This window comes from Entelurus aequoreus, linkage group LG24 (assembly GCF_033978785.1).
Source record: "Entelurus aequoreus isolate RoL-2023_Sb linkage group LG24, RoL_Eaeq_v1.1, whole genome shotgun sequence".
Taxonomy (NCBI): domain Eukaryota; kingdom Metazoa; phylum Chordata; class Actinopteri; order Syngnathiformes; family Syngnathidae; genus Entelurus; species Entelurus aequoreus.
The window spans coordinates 4,232,328-4,251,283 of NC_084754.1; the positions used below are offsets into that span (position 1 = coordinate 4,232,328).

Here is an 18,956-nt window from a genome sequence, read left to right on the forward strand (position 1 = left end):
TCCTAGTCACTGCCGTTGTGTCCTTGGGCAAGACACTTTACCCACCTGCTCCCAGTGCCACCCACACTGGTTTAAATGTAACTTAGATATTGGGTTTCACAATGTAAAGCGCTTTGAGTCACTTGAGAAAAAGCGCTATATAAATGTAATTCACTTCACACTAATTCACAAAAAAGGATTTTAAGTACGCCTTATAGTCCGGAAAATACAATAATTCAGTCACCTTATAACTGTGACTTAACATCAATCATGAGCACAAAGACAACATATTTTCGTATAAAAAACAACATTTAAGAAAACACACACGCCAATGAATCCTGACAATTGATTTCAAAGCAGTGCCTTCCACACTCGCTCGATGTGTGCCGCCCACCATGTGACCCCCCCCCCCCCCCCACTGCGTCAATCTCCCAGTCAATGATAATGAACTTCTATCGCTCTCGCCATGCCTCGGACGCTCTGGCGCCGCACACAACCAAGCAGCCTTTGAGGTCGGTGTGTGTCTGCGTGTGCGAACAAGGGGATGTTTGGGGAAGCCGACCGTGGAGCATACCGACCACATAAGCCGGTGTGGCACCCGACACACACACACACACACACACACACACACAGCTATTGAGGCAGGATTAGGGCACCCTTTTGTTGGCCTTTGAGGCAAGAGGAGAGATGGGAATATGTGTGTGTTGTACTTGTCAGTGTGTGTGTCATGGATGTGTGACCGAAGACGTTATTAACCTCAGCTTGTGGTGCTAAATAGTGTGTACTTATATTTGGGTCCTCTGTCCTGCATAGACCGCAGGGATAAACATTATGGATAGAAATACAGGAAGTAGGCTGGGCGATATAGTATCACCATTTTTTAACATTGGTCTATATCAATAATCCCAAAATTAGAGATGTCCGATAAATGTTTTAAAATGTAATTATCGGTATCGGTTTCAAAAAGTGATATTAATTAGTTTTTGTAACGCCGCTGTACGGAGCGGTACATATCGGGTAAAACACGGACGTAGTCATATAATATATGCGGCTTTTACACACACATAAGGGAATAAAAGCATACTTGATCAACAGCCATACAGGTCACACTGAGGGTGGCCGTGTAAGCAACTTTAACACTGTTACAAATATGCGCCACACTGTGAACCCACACCAAACAAGAATAAACATATCACATTTTAAAGCATTTATCGGCCCATAATATCGGCCGATAAATGCTTTAAAATGTGATATCGTAAATTATCGGTATCGGTTTCAAAAAGTAAAATGAATGAGTATTTGAAACGCTGCTGTACGGAGTGGTACATATCGGGTAAAACACGGATGTAGTCATATAATATATGCAGCTTTTACACACACATAAGGGAATAAAAGCATACTTGATCAACAGCCATACAGGTCACACTGAGGGTGCCCGTGTAAGCAACTTTAACACTGTTACAAATATGGGCCACACTGTGAACCCACACCAAACAAGAGTAAACATATCACATTTTAAAGCATTTATCGGCCGATAATATCGGACTGCCGATGTTATCGGCCGATAAATGCTTTAAAATGTGATATCGTAAATGATCGGTATCGGTTTCAAAAAGTAAAATGAATGAGTTTTTGAAACGCCACTGTACGGAGCGGTACATATCGGGTAAAACACGGACGTAGTCATATAATATATGCGGCTTTTACACACACATGAGTGAATGCAATGCATACTTGATCAACAGCCATACAGGTCACACTGAGGGTGGCCGTATAAGCAACTTTAACACTGTTACAAATATGCGCCACACTGTGAACCCACACCAAACAAGAGTAAACATATCACATTTTAAAGCATTTATCGGCCGATAATATCGGACTGCCGATGTTATCGGCCGATAAATGCTTTAAAATGTGATATCGTAAATTATCGGTTTCAAAAAGTACAATTAATGAGTTTTTGAAACGCCGCTGTACGGAGCGGTACATATCGGGTAAAACACGGACGTAGTCATATAATATATGCGGCTTTTACACACACATGAGTGAATGCAAAGCATACTTGATCAACAGCCATACAGGTCACACTGAGGGTGACCGTATAAACAACTTTAACACTGTTACAAATATGCGCCACTGTGAACACCAAACAAGAATAAACATATCACATTTTAAAGCATTTATCGGCCGATAATATCGGACTGCCGATGTTATCGGCCGATAAATGCTTTAAAATGTGATATCGTAAATTATCCGTATCGGTTTCAAAAAGTAAAATGAATGAGTTTTTGAAACGCCGCTGTACGGAGCGGTACATATCGGGTAAAACACGGACGTAGTCATATAATATATGCGGCTTTTACACACACATGAGTGAATGCAACGCATACTTGACCAACAGCCATACAGGTCACACTGAGACTGCCGATGTTATCGGCCGATAAATGCTTTAAAATGTGATATCGTAAATTATCGGTATCGGTTTCAAACAGTAAAATGTATGACTTTTTAAAACGCAGCTGTACGGAGTGGTACACGGACGTAGGGAGAAGGACAGAGCGCCAATAAACCTTAAAGGCACTGCCTTTGCGTGCCGGCCCAATCACATAATATCTACGGCTTTTCACACTCACAAGTGAATGCCACCCATACTTGGTCAACAGCCATACAGGTCACACTGGGGGTGGCCGTATAAACAACAGCTGTGTGCCTTCATTGTTTTTGTAGCTGTTGTTTTGAGGCATGTTTAAAAAAAGTTTCAAATAATGCACTTTGTGAAAGTCAAAGTATAGTATTTATACAGTATAGTTGTAGTGGGTATCAGGATTATCTCAGGGAGAGCATGTCCCAAATTCCAAGCTGCTGTTTTGAGGCAAGTTAAAAAAAATAATTAGGGATGTCCGATAATGGCTTTTTGCCGATATCCGATATTCCGATATTGTCCAACTCTTTAATTACAGATACCGATATCAACCGATACCGATATCAACCGATATATGCAGTCGTGGAATTAACACATTATTATGCCTAATTTGGACAACCAGGTATGGTGAAGATGAGGTACTTTTTTTTTTTTTAAATAGTAAAATAAGATAAATAAATTAAAAACATTTTCTTGTATAAAAAAGAAAGTACAACAATATAAAAACAGTTACATAGAAACTAGTAATGTATGAAAATGAGTAAAATTAACTGTTAAAGGTTAGTACTATTAGTGGAGCAGCAGCACGCACAATCATGTGTGCTTACGGACTGTATCCCTTGCAGACTGTATTGATATATATTGATATATAATGTAGGAACCAGAATATTGATAACAGAAAGAAACAACCCTTTTGTGTGAATGAGTGTAAATGGGGGAGGGAGGTTTTTTGGGTTGGTGCACTAATTGTAAGTGTATCTTGTGTTTTTTATGTTGATTTAATTTAAAAAAAATAATAATAATAATAAAATTAAAAAAAACGATACCGATAATAAAAAAACCCGATACCGATAATTTCCGATATTACATTTTAACGCATATATCGGCCGGTATTATCGGGCATCTCTAAAAGTAATGCACTTTGTGACTTCAATAATAAATATGGCAGTGCCATGTTGGCACTTTTTTTCCATAACTGGAGTTGACGTTGTTCTCTTGTTTTGGAAAACCTTGTTTTTGATTGATTGATTGATTGAAACTTGTCTTAGTAGATTGCACAGTACAGTACATGTCCCGTACAATTGACCACTAAATGATAACACCCCAATAAGTTTTTCCACTTGTTTAAGTCGGGGTCCACGTTAATCAATTCATGGTAAAGTTACATTGTTTAATGCATCACAACAGAATTAGGCATAATAATTAGAGATGTCCGATAATATCGGCCGATAAATGCTTTAAAATGTAATATCGGAAATTATCGGTATCGGTTTTTTTATTATCGGTATCGGTTTTTTTTGTGGGTTTTTTGGGTTTTTTTTTATTAAATCCACATAAAAAACACAAGATACACTTACAATTAGTGCACCAACCCAAAAAACCTCCCTCCCCCATTTACACTCATTCACACAAAAGGGTTGTTTCCTTCTGTTATTAATATTCTGCTTCCTACATTATATATCAATATATATCAATACAGTCTGCAAGGGATACAGTCCGTAAGCACACATGATTGTGCGTGCTGCTGGTCCACTAATAGTACTAACCTTTAACAGTTAATTTTACTCATTTTCATTCATTACTAGTTTCTATGTTACTGTTTTTATATTGTTTTACTTTCTTTTGTATTCAAAAAATGTTTTTAATTTATTTATCTTATTTATTTTTATTTTTTTAAAGTACCTTATCTTCACCATACCTGGTTGTCCAAATTGGGCATAATAATGTGTTAATTCCACGACTGTATATATCGGTATCGGTTGATATCGGTATCAACAAATGTAATAACAAGTGAGTGTAATAAATTGAAATACGCCCCCTTTGGCCAAAATTTATTTAAAAAATATAATAAATATGTATATGGAGACATACAGTAATAACTTGAAGTAAATAATGAAGATTAAAAACCAATTACAAACAAAAAATTCAATAACAACAAAATTAACTAAAAGCCGTCTTTTTCTCACAATGTGTCGACTTTTTTCTTATTAAGATTAAAGATTAAGATTAAAGTACCAATGATTGTCACACACACACTAGATGTGGTGAAATTTGTCCTCTGCATTATAAAATTGGGAACAATTTATCATATTCTTTCTGTTTCTGTAATATTGCAATATTTTCTCGTAAAATTATTATTTTTTTATGTAGAATTATTACTTTTTTATCTTCACCATACCTGGTTGTCCAAATTAGGCATAATAATGTGTTAATTCCACGACTGTATATATCGGTATCGGTTGATATCGGTATCGGTAATTAAAGAGTTGGAATATCGGATATCGGCAAAAAGCCATTATCGGTTGATATCGGTATCGGTAATTAAAGAGTCGGAATATCGGATATCGGCAAAAAGCCATTATCGGACATCCCTAATAATAATGTGTTAATTCCACGACTGTATATATCGGTATATGTAATTAAGAGATGGACAATATCGGAATATCAGCAAAAAAGCCATTATCGGACATCTCTACCCCAAATATTTACACAAACACAAAGTCACAAGTGAATGTGCAAGCAAGGGCTCGTATCGGTTATGTTGACCAATGCTTATGTCAACTTATGTTGACCTATATGTGTTCCACTGTACCTTACTGTCATGTTCGATTGTAGCTTGCATATGTGTACACTTCATTGATTTCAATTAAAGACCGTCACAAAATGGTCAGCAATTGAGGTGCTGTGAAGGTAATGAGCAATGTGACTAATGGGGGTAAACAGTGGAAGGTGGGGGGTTGTAGTGCAGGTTGTGTGGCTCAAGGAAGGTGGATCACTCATAGTCCCAGTGGGGAAGGACTAATAATAACCAAAGGGAAGGAAAAAAACTGAACCCACCAGACTCATGTCTGTGCGACTTGTCATCACAGGTGTCAAACTCAAGGCCCGGGGGCCAGATCTGGCCCGCGGCATCATTTTATCTGGCCCACAAACACCTAAAATGATATGTGTCAAGAAAGTTCTTCATATTTTCTCACTAAATGTAACTGATTTCTTTCATTTTGACAGGAAAAAATATATGTAGTGCTTGAAATTGCATATCTTTTAAACCATAATAGTATCCATTATTGCAACAAAATATTATCATATAAAATATATATTATATTGTATATATTATATAAAAATATAATATAAGTAATATAAAATATCTGTATACACTGTATATACAATATGTAAATATTAAATTGCATACCTTTTAAACTTTAATAGTATCCATTGTTGCAACAAATTATTATTATCATATTAAATATATATTATATTGTATATATTATATAATAATATAATATAAGTAATATAAAATATCTGTATACACTGTATATACAATATGTAAATATTACATATATGTTAAATTTTATATTGCTACTATGGTACATTTTTTGTCTGCTCTATACCTATACTTGTGGATCAATAACGTTTGTCTATGTCTAAATATTACAGTATATTATCATACTTTCCAAACATGTTTTTGTCTAAATAAAAATACTTAACTTTACAGCAAACTACCCATCAAATTCATAAAAATGACAATACATTTTACTTTGTTCTTTACAGCATATTATTGTGAAATGAAAAAAAAAACTGATACTGTTTTTTGTGTTAAAATTCTGTTGACCGAGCTGCCAGTTCTTGACTGTAAAATCTACGGTTGTTGTTTTTATATACACTACCGTTCAAAAGTTTGGGGTCACATTGAAATGTCCTTATTTTTGAAGGAAAAGCACTGTACTTTTCAATGAAGATAACTTGAAACTAGTCTTAACTTGAAAGAAATACACTCTATACATTGCTAATGTGGTAAATGACTATTCTAGCTGCAAATGTCCGCTTTTTGGTGCAATATCTACATAGGTGTATTTCCAGCAACTATCACTCCAGTGTTCTAATGGTACAATGTGTTTGCTCATTGGCTCAGAAGGCTAATTGATGATTAGAAAACCCTTGTGCAATCATGTTCACACATCTGAAAACACTTTAGCTCGTTACAGAAGCTACAAAACGGACCTTCCTTTGAGCAGATTGAGTTTCTGGAGCATCACATTTGTGGGGTCAATTAAACGCTCAAAATGGCCAGAAAAAGAGAACTTTCATCTGAAACTCGACAGTCTCTTCTTGTTCTTAGAAATGAAGGCTATTCCACAAAATTGTTTGGGTGAGCCCAAACTTTTGAACGGTGGTGTATATATAAAGGTTTATTTGAAATAGGGACAGATACAGAAACATAGATATCTGAAACAGATATCCAATGTATGCATCATAGTGTTTGTGGCCAAAGCTAATTTAGAACACTTGTCCCCAACAACAACAACAACAACACAGATCCAACATCATTAAAATAGGAAAATAAAAAGAATAAGGCAAAGATGAGTCGATAATAAAGATAATTGTAATAATACAGACTAAGTGCAAACTAGATAAAAGCCAATAATAATAATAATAACACAGACAAAGTGCAGACTACTACTACTACTTTTAACGGTGTATTACTGCAAATGGAAAGACGGTACATGCGTTTTTACGGTAGAAAAAAATGGCGGCTAAGTTGCCAGAATAAAAAAATAACTTGTACTGTTTTTCCATTGTTGTAAAAACCAATGTCAATTCAACACAAAAATTCTGGCAACTAAGCTGCCAGATTTTTCCATAAAACCGCCCCCAAAAAACTGGTACTGTTTTTCCATTTACCGTAAAATGTTGTAATAAATTAAAAAAACAAAACAATATTTTACAGTATAAGGAAATGTTTTACTTAAAAATGGACAGTCTACTTAAGACAATTTATTTAATTAATAATGAAATCCAGAGGCAGATTCATACATTATTCACTGTTACAGGCCATGTGGCCCTCAATGGAAACATGAACTGTAGTCAGGCTTCGAGTTGATGGATTGTAACTTCCTGTAAAGCATCCACTTATTCATTTGGAGGGAATTTAATCAAGGCTGGCACAAACATTACCATCAATTTTTGAGCGTGTGTTGAAAAGTCAATACTACGCCGCATGTTTCCGATGCCGAGTAACTTACATTAGTGTGCAGCTCCACTAATGGACATTGGAGTGTTACTTTCAAAGGCAAAATTAAAGTATTGCTAGAAACATAATTTTATATGGGACTTTATTGTATTAGATGTATAATACAATTTCCAAAAAGAAAAAAAGCATAAAACACCACCAGAATTAGAGATATTACAAGTCAAAGTGATGAAGCTGAGTGTCATGACTTGGTGTAACTAAGCATTACCCTATAAGTTTCAAGTTTCAAGTTTATTATTCTTCGGTCAATCGTCAACAAAATAAACAAACAGTTGTACATTCTTAAATTGAAAATGAAAATGTTGCAGACCGAAAGGGTTTAGGCTGAAGTTGAACACTTATTGCGCCTAACCCTATAAACAATGTCAAGTACAAAATAAACTTCAGAAAATGATTGAATGTCCATTGTACAACATATTATAAATACACATTATACATAACATAAACACAGTTCAATTATATACACAGTAAAGGCATGTGAAATATCCTTGTAGACATGTTAAACCTTTGTACCAATTTATATACTATATACAAACAATTGTACTTGCATTATTATTTATAACCCACATTTAGTATTTGAATTAACATTGATCCTAGTATTAACTACTGTGTTGATTCGAGAGTGATATATTTTTTCAAGACATTGGTCTTAAAGTGTGTTTTTATAAGATGAAGGCAATTGCATTTGATTGATATTTGAAATGTATTCAATGTTTATAAATGAATATTTAAATATACTAAATGTAAAAAAGGGAATAAATATTCAAAATTAGAGATGCCGGCAGGCCGATATTATCGGCCGATATATGCGTTAAAATGTAATATCGGAAATTATCGGTATTGTTTTTTTTTATTATCGGTATCGTTTTTTTTTTTTTTTTTTTTTTTTTTTTTAAATTAAATCAACATAAAAAACACAAGATACACTTACAATTAGTGCACCAACCCAAAAAACCTCCCTCCCCCATTTACACTCATTCACACAAAAGGGTTGTTTCTTTCTGTTATTAATATTCTGGTTCCTACATTATATATCAATATATATCAATACAGTCTGCAAGGGATACAGTCCGTAAGCACACATGATTGTGCGTGCTGCTGCTCCACTAATAGTACTAACCTTTAACAGTTAATTTTACTCATTTTCATTCATTACTAGTTTCTATGTAACTGTTTTTATATTGTTGTACTTTCTTTTTTATTCAAGAAAATGTTTTTAATTGATTTATCTTATTTTACTAATTTTTTAAAAAAGTACCTTATCTTCACCATACCCGGTTGTCCAAATTAGGCATAATAATGTGTTAATTCCACGACTGCATATATCGGTTGATATCGGTATCGGTAATTAAAGAGTTGGACAATATCGGAATATCGGCAAAAAGCCATTATCGGACATCCCTATTCAAAATAAGATCATTAAATGAAATCTAGTTTGGTTACGCCATCATGAGCGCAACACAAGGTTGTAAAAGTTTCAACTACAATTCTAAATAAGATCAATACCTATTTATATTTAGTAGTACATAAATACGATGATTTATCAAAATATAAAAGAAATATACACTACCGTTCAAAAGTTTGGGGTCACATTGAAATGTCCTTATTTTTGAAGGAAAAGCACTGTACTTTTCAATGAAGATAACTTGAAACTAGTCTTAACTTGAAAGAAATACACTCTACACATTGCTAATGTGGTAAATGACTATTCTAGCTGCAAATGTCTGCTTTTTGCTGCAATATCTACATAGGTGTATTTCCAGCAACTATCACTCCAGTGTTCTAATGGTACAATGTGTTTGCTCATTGGCTCAGAAGGCTAATTGATGATTAGAAAACCCTTGTGCAATCATGTTCACACATCTGAAAACACTTTAGCTCGTTACAGAAGCTACAAAACTCACCTTCCTTTGAGCAGATTGAGTTTCTGGAGCATCACATTTGTGGGGTCAATTAAACGCTCAAAATGGCCAGAAAAAGAGAACTTTCATCTGAAACTCGACAGTCTCTTCTTGTTCTTAGAAATGAAGGCTATTCCACTAAATTGTTTGGGTGACCCCAAACTTTTGAACGGTAGTGTACCTGAACAGAACGCTCATGATGGTTACACCTAAAAGTAACGCTACGAATCGCGTTTTTCCACATTTTTGAGGCATTTTTATGCTATTCCCAAGCATCTCCTTTTCATTATCGTTGATTTTAAATGGTCAAACTAATGCATATTATATACGCGTGCCCTAGTAAACAAAAAACAAGTCATATTTATGTTGATTGTTACATTTTGAAGTACATTTGTGCAGGTGGGTGCGGATGTAGCCATTACCAGAGCTGTACACATCAGGAAAGCACATTAGAACCAGGTCGTCATGTTTAACCCTCTCCGTGTCATACCCTCCACGTCCTCCGACGGCGGCGTGCATACCATCGCCGTAGCATCTCCCGCTGTCAGTTGGTGTCTGCGCAAAACATCTGTCGTGAATGTTGTATTATTAAGTGTAAAAGATGTTCCTGCTCTCACACGGCTCCATCCAACCTTCACGCGCGTATGTATGTCTGTGTCCTATTTGCAGAGGAGGGCATCAATCACGAGTGCAAGCTGTGTAACCAGATGTTTGATTCACCTGCCAAGCTGCTCTGCCACCTGATAGAACACAGCTTCGAAGGCATGGGAGGTACCTTCAAGTGTCCCGTCTGCTTCACAGGTGAGATTAAAGACAGCCGCACGTTCACCTTGAAGGACAGCGACTATTGCAGGAATGTGTCTGAACACGACTCATTATGCATTTGTATGACTCTATGATGGCATTTTGGTTGAATACATGAACAATTTGTGTTTGTGTTGCAACCAAGCAGGTTTTATTTAGCCTGAATGGTAGCTTCACATACATAATTGGTGTCATTTTGTATTTGTATCGCTTCTTGAATGTATATGAATATATAAGTGTAATAGCCTTGTTAAACAATGTGTATAGGCAACTGATTTTGATTACTATACAAATCCAGTGAAGTTGGCTTGTTGTGTAAATGGTAAATAAAAACAGAATACAATTATTTGCAAATCCTTTTCAACTTATATTCAATTGAATAGACTGCAAAGACAACAAATGTAATGTTCCAACTGAGAACTGCAAATAATCATTAACTTAGAATTTAATGGCAGCAACACATTGCAAAAAAGTTGGCACAGGGGCATGTTCACCACTGTGTTACATGGCCTTTCCTTTTAACAACACTCAGTAAACGTTTGGGAACTGAGGAGACACATTTTTTAAGCTTTTCGGGTGGAATTATTTCCCATTCTTGCTTGATGTACAGCTTAAGTTGTTCAACAGTCCGGGGGTCTCCGTTGTGCTATTTTAGGCTTCATAATGCGCCACACATTTTCAATAGGAGACAGGTCTGGACTACAGGCAGGCCAGTCTAGTACCTGCACTCTTTTACTATGAAGCCATGCTGTTGTAACACGTGGATTGGCATTGTCTTGCTGAAATAAGCAGGGGCGTCCATGATAACGTTGCTTGAATGGCAACATATGTTGCTCCAAAACCTGTATGTACCTTTCAGCATTAATGGTGCCTTCACAGATGTGTAAGTTACCCATGCCTTGGGCACTAATACACCCCCATACCATCACACATGCTGGCTTTTTAACTTTGCGCCTATAACCATCCGGATGGTTCTTTTCCTCTTTGGTCCGGAGGACACCACGTCCACGGTTTCCAAAAACAATTTGAAATGTGGACTCGTCAGACCACAGAACACTTTTCCACTTTGCATCAGTCCATCTTAGATGAGCTCGGGCCCAGCGAAGCTGGCGGTGTTTCTGGGTGTTGTTGATAAATGGCTTTCGCTTTGCATAGTAGAGTTTTAACTTGCATTTACAGATGTAGCGACCAACTGTAGTTGCTGACAGTGGTTTTCTGAAGTGTTCCTGAGCCCATGTGGTGATATCCTTTACACACTGATGTTGGTTTTTGATGCAGTACCGCCTGAGGGATCCAAGTTCACGGGCATTCAATGTTACGTGCAGTGATTTCTCCAGATTGTCCGAACCTTTTGATGATATTACGGAGCATAGATGGTGAAATCCCTAAATTCCTTGCAGTAGCTGGTTGAGAAATGTTCTTCTTAAACTGTTTGACAATTTGCTCACGCATTTGTACACAAAGGGGTGACCCTCGCCCCATCCTTGTTTGTGAATGACCGAGCATTTCACGGAAGCTGCTTTTATACCCAATCATGGCACCCACCTGTTCCCAATTAGCCTGTTCACCTGTGGGATGTTCCAAATAAGTGTTTGATGAGCATTCCTCAACTCTCTCAGTCTTTTTTGCCAGTTGTGCCAGCTTTTTTGAAACATGTTGAAAGCATCAAATTCCAAATGAGCTTATATTTGCAAAAAAGTAAAGTTTTCCAGTTAGAACGTTAAAATATCTTGTCTTTGCAGTCTATTCAATTAAATATAAGTTGAAAAGGATTTGCAAATCATTTTATTCTGTTTTTATTGACCATTTACACAACATGACAACTTCACTGGTTTTGGGGTTTGTATGTTTTGCTAGCAGACTGATGAATAACTTGCTTTGAAATCAATAGTCAAGGTGAATAGCACATATTGAAGTATTTATTTTGATAACCCCCCCCAAAAATGCTTGGAATATCTTGTTGCATGATCGGATCATATTAACGTATAGAACATATTCAATTGCATGGAGTATTTTTTTTAACTGGAAAAATTCCCGGTTTTCCTGATAGACCTTAATACCATTCAAAAATAATAATAATTTTAAAAAATTACCTAAAAATTCCATCTAATATACCGAAAATATGGTCAGATTACAAGAACATTTAAAAAAAAATAAAAATTATTTAAAAAAATTATCTAAAAATTACATCTAATATACCGAAAATATGGTCTGATTACAAGAACATTTGAAAAAAAAATAATAATAATTAAAAAAAAATTACCTAAAAATTCCATCTAATATGCGGAAAATATGGTCTGATTACGAGAACATTTGAAAAAAAAATGTAATAATTAAAAAAAATGTACCTAAAATTCCATCTAATATACTGAAAATATGGTCTGATTACAAGAACATTAGGAAAAAATAAATAATAATAAAAAAATGTACCTAAAAATTTCATCTAATATACCGAAAATGGTCTGATAACAAGAACATTTAAAAATAATAATAATAATTAAAAAAATGTACCTAAAAATTCCATCTAATATACCAAAAATATGGTCTGATACAAGAACATTTGGAAGAAAAATAATAATAATAAAAAAAAATGTACTTAAAAATTCCATCTAATATACCGAAAATATGGTCTGATTACAAGAACATTTGGAATAATTTTTTTTCCCACCATTTCCACATTTTTCAACCGATTCAAACCATTCCACCTTCAACATATTCCACTCATCCTGGACATTCAAACTATATTTGTTCCCAGTTTTTAAAAAATCCAGGAATTCGCAGAATTCCTTTTTTTTCAAACCCTTTTTTGACCCTTTTTTCTGGCGACTACTCCTTACACATTTTTCAACCCACTTTAACCGTTCTACCGTCAAATCATTCCTCTTAATCGGAACAAAAAACTAAGTATTTTTTTGAACTGGAAAAATTCCCGGTTTTCCCGAAAGTCCTTAATACCGTACCATTTCTCAAAATCTTAAACATGTTACTACCCCAACATTTCTCGACCGATTTGAAAAATTCCAACACCAATCATTTCAACTCATTCAGACCATTCAAGTCTTTTAACATTTTCCAAAAAATTACCGCTTTTCCCGAAATTCCCATTGAAATGAATGGGACATTTTTCAAAGTTCCACAATTCCCACATTTTTCGTTTGATTCAGACTTTTCCAACTCCAATTATGTGCTCTCCTTCAACAATTTTGAAATATTCCCAGAGTCCCAAGAATTCCCAGTTTTCAGGGACATTTTCCCCAATCAAGATGAATTGGCCATTTTTTAAACTTCCACTATTCGCACATTTTTCAACCTATTCAAACCATTTCAACACCAACACATTCCACTCATCCAACTAACACTTTCCCAAGTACCATACCAAATTCAGTTTTCCTGGAAATTCAAAGTCCTCAACATTCAAACCATTTCACCATTCAAACTATTCTTACATTCATACTACGTTCTGTCAATCATTTCAGTTCAACTTCAGCAATGGAGCATTCACATGCAATTCCTCCAGGAATTCCATCTAATATACCGAAAATATGGTCTGATTACAAGAACATTTGAAAAAAAATAATAATAAAAAATGTACCTTAAAATTCCATCTAATATACCGAAAATATGGTCTGATTACAAGAACATTTAAAAAAAAAAAAATAATAATACAAAAAAAATGTACCTAAAAATTCCATCTAATATACCGAAAATATGCTCTGATTATAAGAACATTTAAAAAAAAATAATAATAATACAAAAATATTTACCTAAAAATTCCATCTAATGTACCGAAAATATGGTCTGATTACAAGAACATTTGAAAAAAATAATAATAAGAAAAATTTACCTAAAAATTCCATGCAATATACCGAAAATATGATCCCATTACAAAACATTTGAAAAAAAATTATAATAATAAAAAATGTTTACTAAAAATTCCATCTAATATACCGAAAATATGGTCGGATTACAAGAACATTTAAAAAAAAAATAATAATAATACAAAAAAAATGTACCTAAAAATTCCATCTAATATACCGAAAATATGGTCTGATTACAAGAACATTTTAAAAATAATAATAATAATTAAAAAATGTACCTAAAAATTCCATCTAATATACCGAAAATATGCTCTGATTATAAGAACATTTGAAAAAAAATTATAATAATAAAAAATGTTTACTAAAAATTCCATCTAATATACCGAAAATATGGTCGGATTACAAGAACTTTTGAAAAAAAAAATAAAAAATTAAAAAAATGTATCTAAAAATTACATCTTATATACCGAAAAAATGGTCTGATTACAAGAACATTTGAAAAAAAAAAAAAAATAATTTTTAAAAAATGTACCTAAAAATTCCATCTAATATACCGAAAATATGGTTTGATTACAAGAACATTTGAAAAAAATATCATAATAATTTTTTTTAAAATAGCTAAAAATTCCATCTAATATACCGAAAATATGGTCTGATTACAAGAACATTTGAAAAAATAATAATAATAATAAAAAAATTCCTAAAAATTCCATCTAATATAGCGAAAATATGGTCTGATTACAAGAACATTTGAAGAAAAATAATAATAATTTTTAAAAAAATGTACCTAAAAATTCCATGTAACTGTAATGGCCATTTATTCCAGTGTTCTCATATTGGTTAAGAGTTATTGTGTTAACCCTTTAAACTGCAACAGTGGGGGCTCTTCTAGCTGGGGGCATGCAAAAACCATGCATAAAAGATGACGCAATAACACCAATCAAATGCAAATACATTTGAATTCCCTCTGAAGTCCCAAAACACAAAGCAGATGACTCGCTTGCGATGAGGATTTCCCATAAATTTCACCAAAAACCACATTCTGTCCCTGACTGGCTGTCCCCTTCTGCCCTCTCCCTCACACACCCTCCATGTCACCCCACCGCTATGTTGTTGAGTGGACTTGTGTGCCCACTCCCAGGTACACAGCAAGGCTTTAAACTTTAACTCTATTCCTTAGTGGCTTATGAATTAGTAAGACGGGTACCTCTCCTGTGGGGAGGCTTAATAATTCAGCACCTACACTCGGTGAAAACCAGAAGTTTACTGAAACAAAAGGGGAGCAAAAGAAAGAAAGAAAATTAAAAAAAACAAAAAAACAACAACACTGGAGCAGAAGTTAAAAAAGAGGAGATAATTTATTGATAAATAGCACAAGGTCTGCTGAGGATAGCTCTTCTTGTTTCTCAGCTTATTTCCCTTGCTTCCTCCTCTTTCCTCTGGTAACCCACACTCTTCATCCTTTTTTGGAAGACTTGCTTTAAGACATGTGATTATTTGTATAGTTATTTATTGTTCTGGCTGAAAATACTGTGGTAATCTTCAGCCCCTCACTCAATCAGACACTTTGTTTCAGTGTTGGTGGAGTCACGCTAGAGGTGTTTATGTTATTGCAGATGATCTTGTTATATATATACCGTAATTTCCGGACTATAAGCCGCTACTTTTTCCCCTCGTTCTGGTCCCTGCGGCTTATACAGGGGTGCGGCTTATATACGGCCTGTTCTTCTCCGACACCGACGAAGAGGATTTCGGTGGTTTTAGTACGCAGGAGGAAGACGATGACACAATGATTAAAGACTGACTTTTCATATACCGGTAGGCTGGTTATTTTGATAGGAGAGCACTTTGTATTACTTTGCACCGTTGTATTATTTGTACTCTGCACGGATGCTGTTCGCCATGTCAAAGATGTGAAAGTTTGATTGAATGATTGAAAGATTTATTGTTAATAAAATAATAAACAGTCATCTCTGTCCCGACAATCCCCTCCGTGGTAGCAGGAACCCCTATATACTACGCTAATTACACATCAAAACCCTGCGGCTTATAGTCGGGTGCGGCTTATATATGGAGCAATCTGTATTTTCCCCTAAATTTAGCTGGTGCGGCTTATAGTCAGGTGCGGCTTATAGTCCGAAAATTACGGTGTATATATATATATATATATATATATATATATATATATATATATATATATATATATACACTACCGTTCAAAAGTTTGGGGTCACCCAAACAATTTTGTGGAATAGCCTTCATTTCTAACAACAAGAATAGACTGTCGAGTTTCCGATGAAAGTTCTCTTTTTCTGGCCATTTTGAGCGTTTAATTGACCCCACAAATGTGATGCTCCAGAAACTCAATCTGCTCAAAGGAAGGTCAGTTTTGTAGCCTCTGTAACGAGCTAAACCGTTTTCAGATGTGTGAACATGATTGCACAAGGGTTTTCTAATCATCAATTAGCCTTCTGAGCCAATGAGCAAACACATTGTACCATTAGAACACTGGAGTGATAGTTGCTGGAAATGGGCCTCTATACACCTATGTAGATATTGCACCAAAAAGCAGACATTTGCAGCTAGAATAGTCATTTACCACATTAGCAATGTATAGAGTGTATTTCTTTCAAGTTAAGACTAGTTTAAAGTTATCTTCATTGAAAAGTACAGTGCTTTTCCTTCAAAAATAAGGACATTTCAATGTGACCCCAAACTTTTGAACGGTAGTGTATATATATATATATATATATATATATATATATATATATATATATATATATATATATATATATACAGTGTTTCCCATAAACTGCCAAGATACCTGTGGCGGTGGGGGCGTGGCCATGGGCGTGGTCACCATGGCATCATCGAGTAATCTGCATAATTTACTACAATGATATGATTTTCTCTAAAAAGGCTCAAAAAATGTATACTTACTAATTAATAATAACAGTTTTGTTTTAAACGTCCATCCATCCATTTTACAATATAATTACAACACTTTATGTACATATTTATATACAGATTTGAACCATAAGTTATTCACTAAAATATATTTATTAATTGTGGTTCTTACAAGAAATATATCTTATAAAATATAAAAGCTAAAATGTCTCTCAAAGCTCTGCCCCTTTAATTAGTGCATACTAAATAATTTAACTTTAGCCTACTACTACAACCATATTATTTACCAGCAACATAAAGTGAAACAGAGGCAGAGGTGTCCTGCCACAGTCAGTAACAAATAAACAGAAAACAGTAGTGGTCAAATACGGACGTGGCGGACGTAATTCTTTCGTGGCACACACCAAATATTAAAATATTTAATGTTTCTCTGCGGCCCGGTAGCTAACGCGTCACGGACCGGTACCGGTCCCTGGACCGGTGGTTGGGGACCACTGCTTTAACAAGTAAAAAGTCAAGGGTGGTCACGGCATGTTCTTGCCGCAGATGTTCGTCAAATTTTTTTAGGGCATTACGGAAAATGACGAGGGCTTTCGCGGCTTTTGCCGTAGTTAAACTCGAGCCCTGCATATGTATATATACGTATATAGATATATATATTATATGATGTTTCCTTCCTTCCTCAGTGTTTGTACAAGCCAACAAGCTGCAGCAGCACATCTTTGCTGTCCACGGTCAAGAGGACAAGATCTACGACTGTTCCCAGTGTCCTCAGAAGTTCTTCTTTCAGACTGAACTGCAGGTAAGGATGGCTGCCTACTGTGTCTTTCATCCGTCCGTCTGGTCTGAATCAGGACACTTTTGCAATACACTGGTACACGTTTATGTCGACGCCCCTCGGACTGACTGACGTCGACATAAGCGGATGCCGAAATCAGTCACTGCTTGTACTTTAGTTAGAACGGGTGATAAGGTTATCTTCAAGCTTGGTAAATCGATGGTGTTTCCCAAAGGAAATCTATTGATGGTGTAGGGCAGGGGTGTCCAAAGTGCGGCCCGGGGGCCATTTGCGGCCCGCAGCTAATTGTTTACCGGCCCGCCACACATTCTGGAAATACTGTTGTAAAAATAAAAAAGAACATTAAAAAAAAGTGGAATGAGGTGAAATCTAAGGAGAAAAAGTTGCAATGTTGACACAAAAGCTGCCATGCAGGCTGTTTTTCTTTTCTTTTGTCTTTCTTCATTTTTCTTTTTTTGCCATTGCTCAAAAAATAATAATAATTACAAAAAATCCATGTTATAATTAATTATTTTCAGGGCTCCAATTACTTCAAAAATGTCACTTTAAAATGTTTTATGTGGTAAATATTGCATGTATTGTGTAGCAGCCATATAAAAATATCAAAGTTTTCTTTGACAAAAGCGCATAAAACTAACAAAATAATAGTTCCTGCATAAAATGGACAGATATATCTGAAGTTGATCTCATAACTTAAGTGTTGAAAGTAAAAAAAAACTAATAAAAATGTATCACTTTATGAGTATATTTAGTGATTTTTTATTGATCTTTTCACTTTGATTACTCAAAAATATGAAATAATTAAAATCAATGGTGTCCTGCATTATTGATCTTTTAGGGCTCCAATTACTAAATACTGCATATTTCAGTTTTACTATAAAAAAAACTAAGTTGTTTTTGACAGAAAAGCCATAAAACATTTTTTTAAATTTGTATTACTTTATATCAACTTGAAGTTGATATAGAGATTTACTGAAAGCGTTAAATAATAAAAAAATAATAATAATCTGACTTATTTTTAACATTTTAATGACTGAGACCCTTTACAGTCCCTGGGACCCTTAAAGGTCAAATA

At 34.8% G+C, this 18,956-nt stretch overlaps 1 protein-coding gene across 1 annotated transcript in view; it reads left to right on the forward strand.

Moving 5' to 3' along the window:
* Positions 1-10,182: 10,182 nt before the first annotated feature.
* LOC133641657 (zinc finger protein 423-like) overlaps positions 10,183-18,956 on the forward strand; it is a 39,978-nt gene continuing 31,204 nt past the window's right edge. The window contains exons 1-2 of the mRNA XM_062035542.1: positions 10,183-10,354; positions 17,769-17,884. Coding sequence (XP_061891526.1) covers positions 10,198-10,354; positions 17,769-17,884 — 273 coding nt within the window. The 5' untranslated portion in view covers positions 10,183-10,197. The remainder of the gene's footprint in view (positions 10,355-17,768; positions 17,885-18,956) is intronic.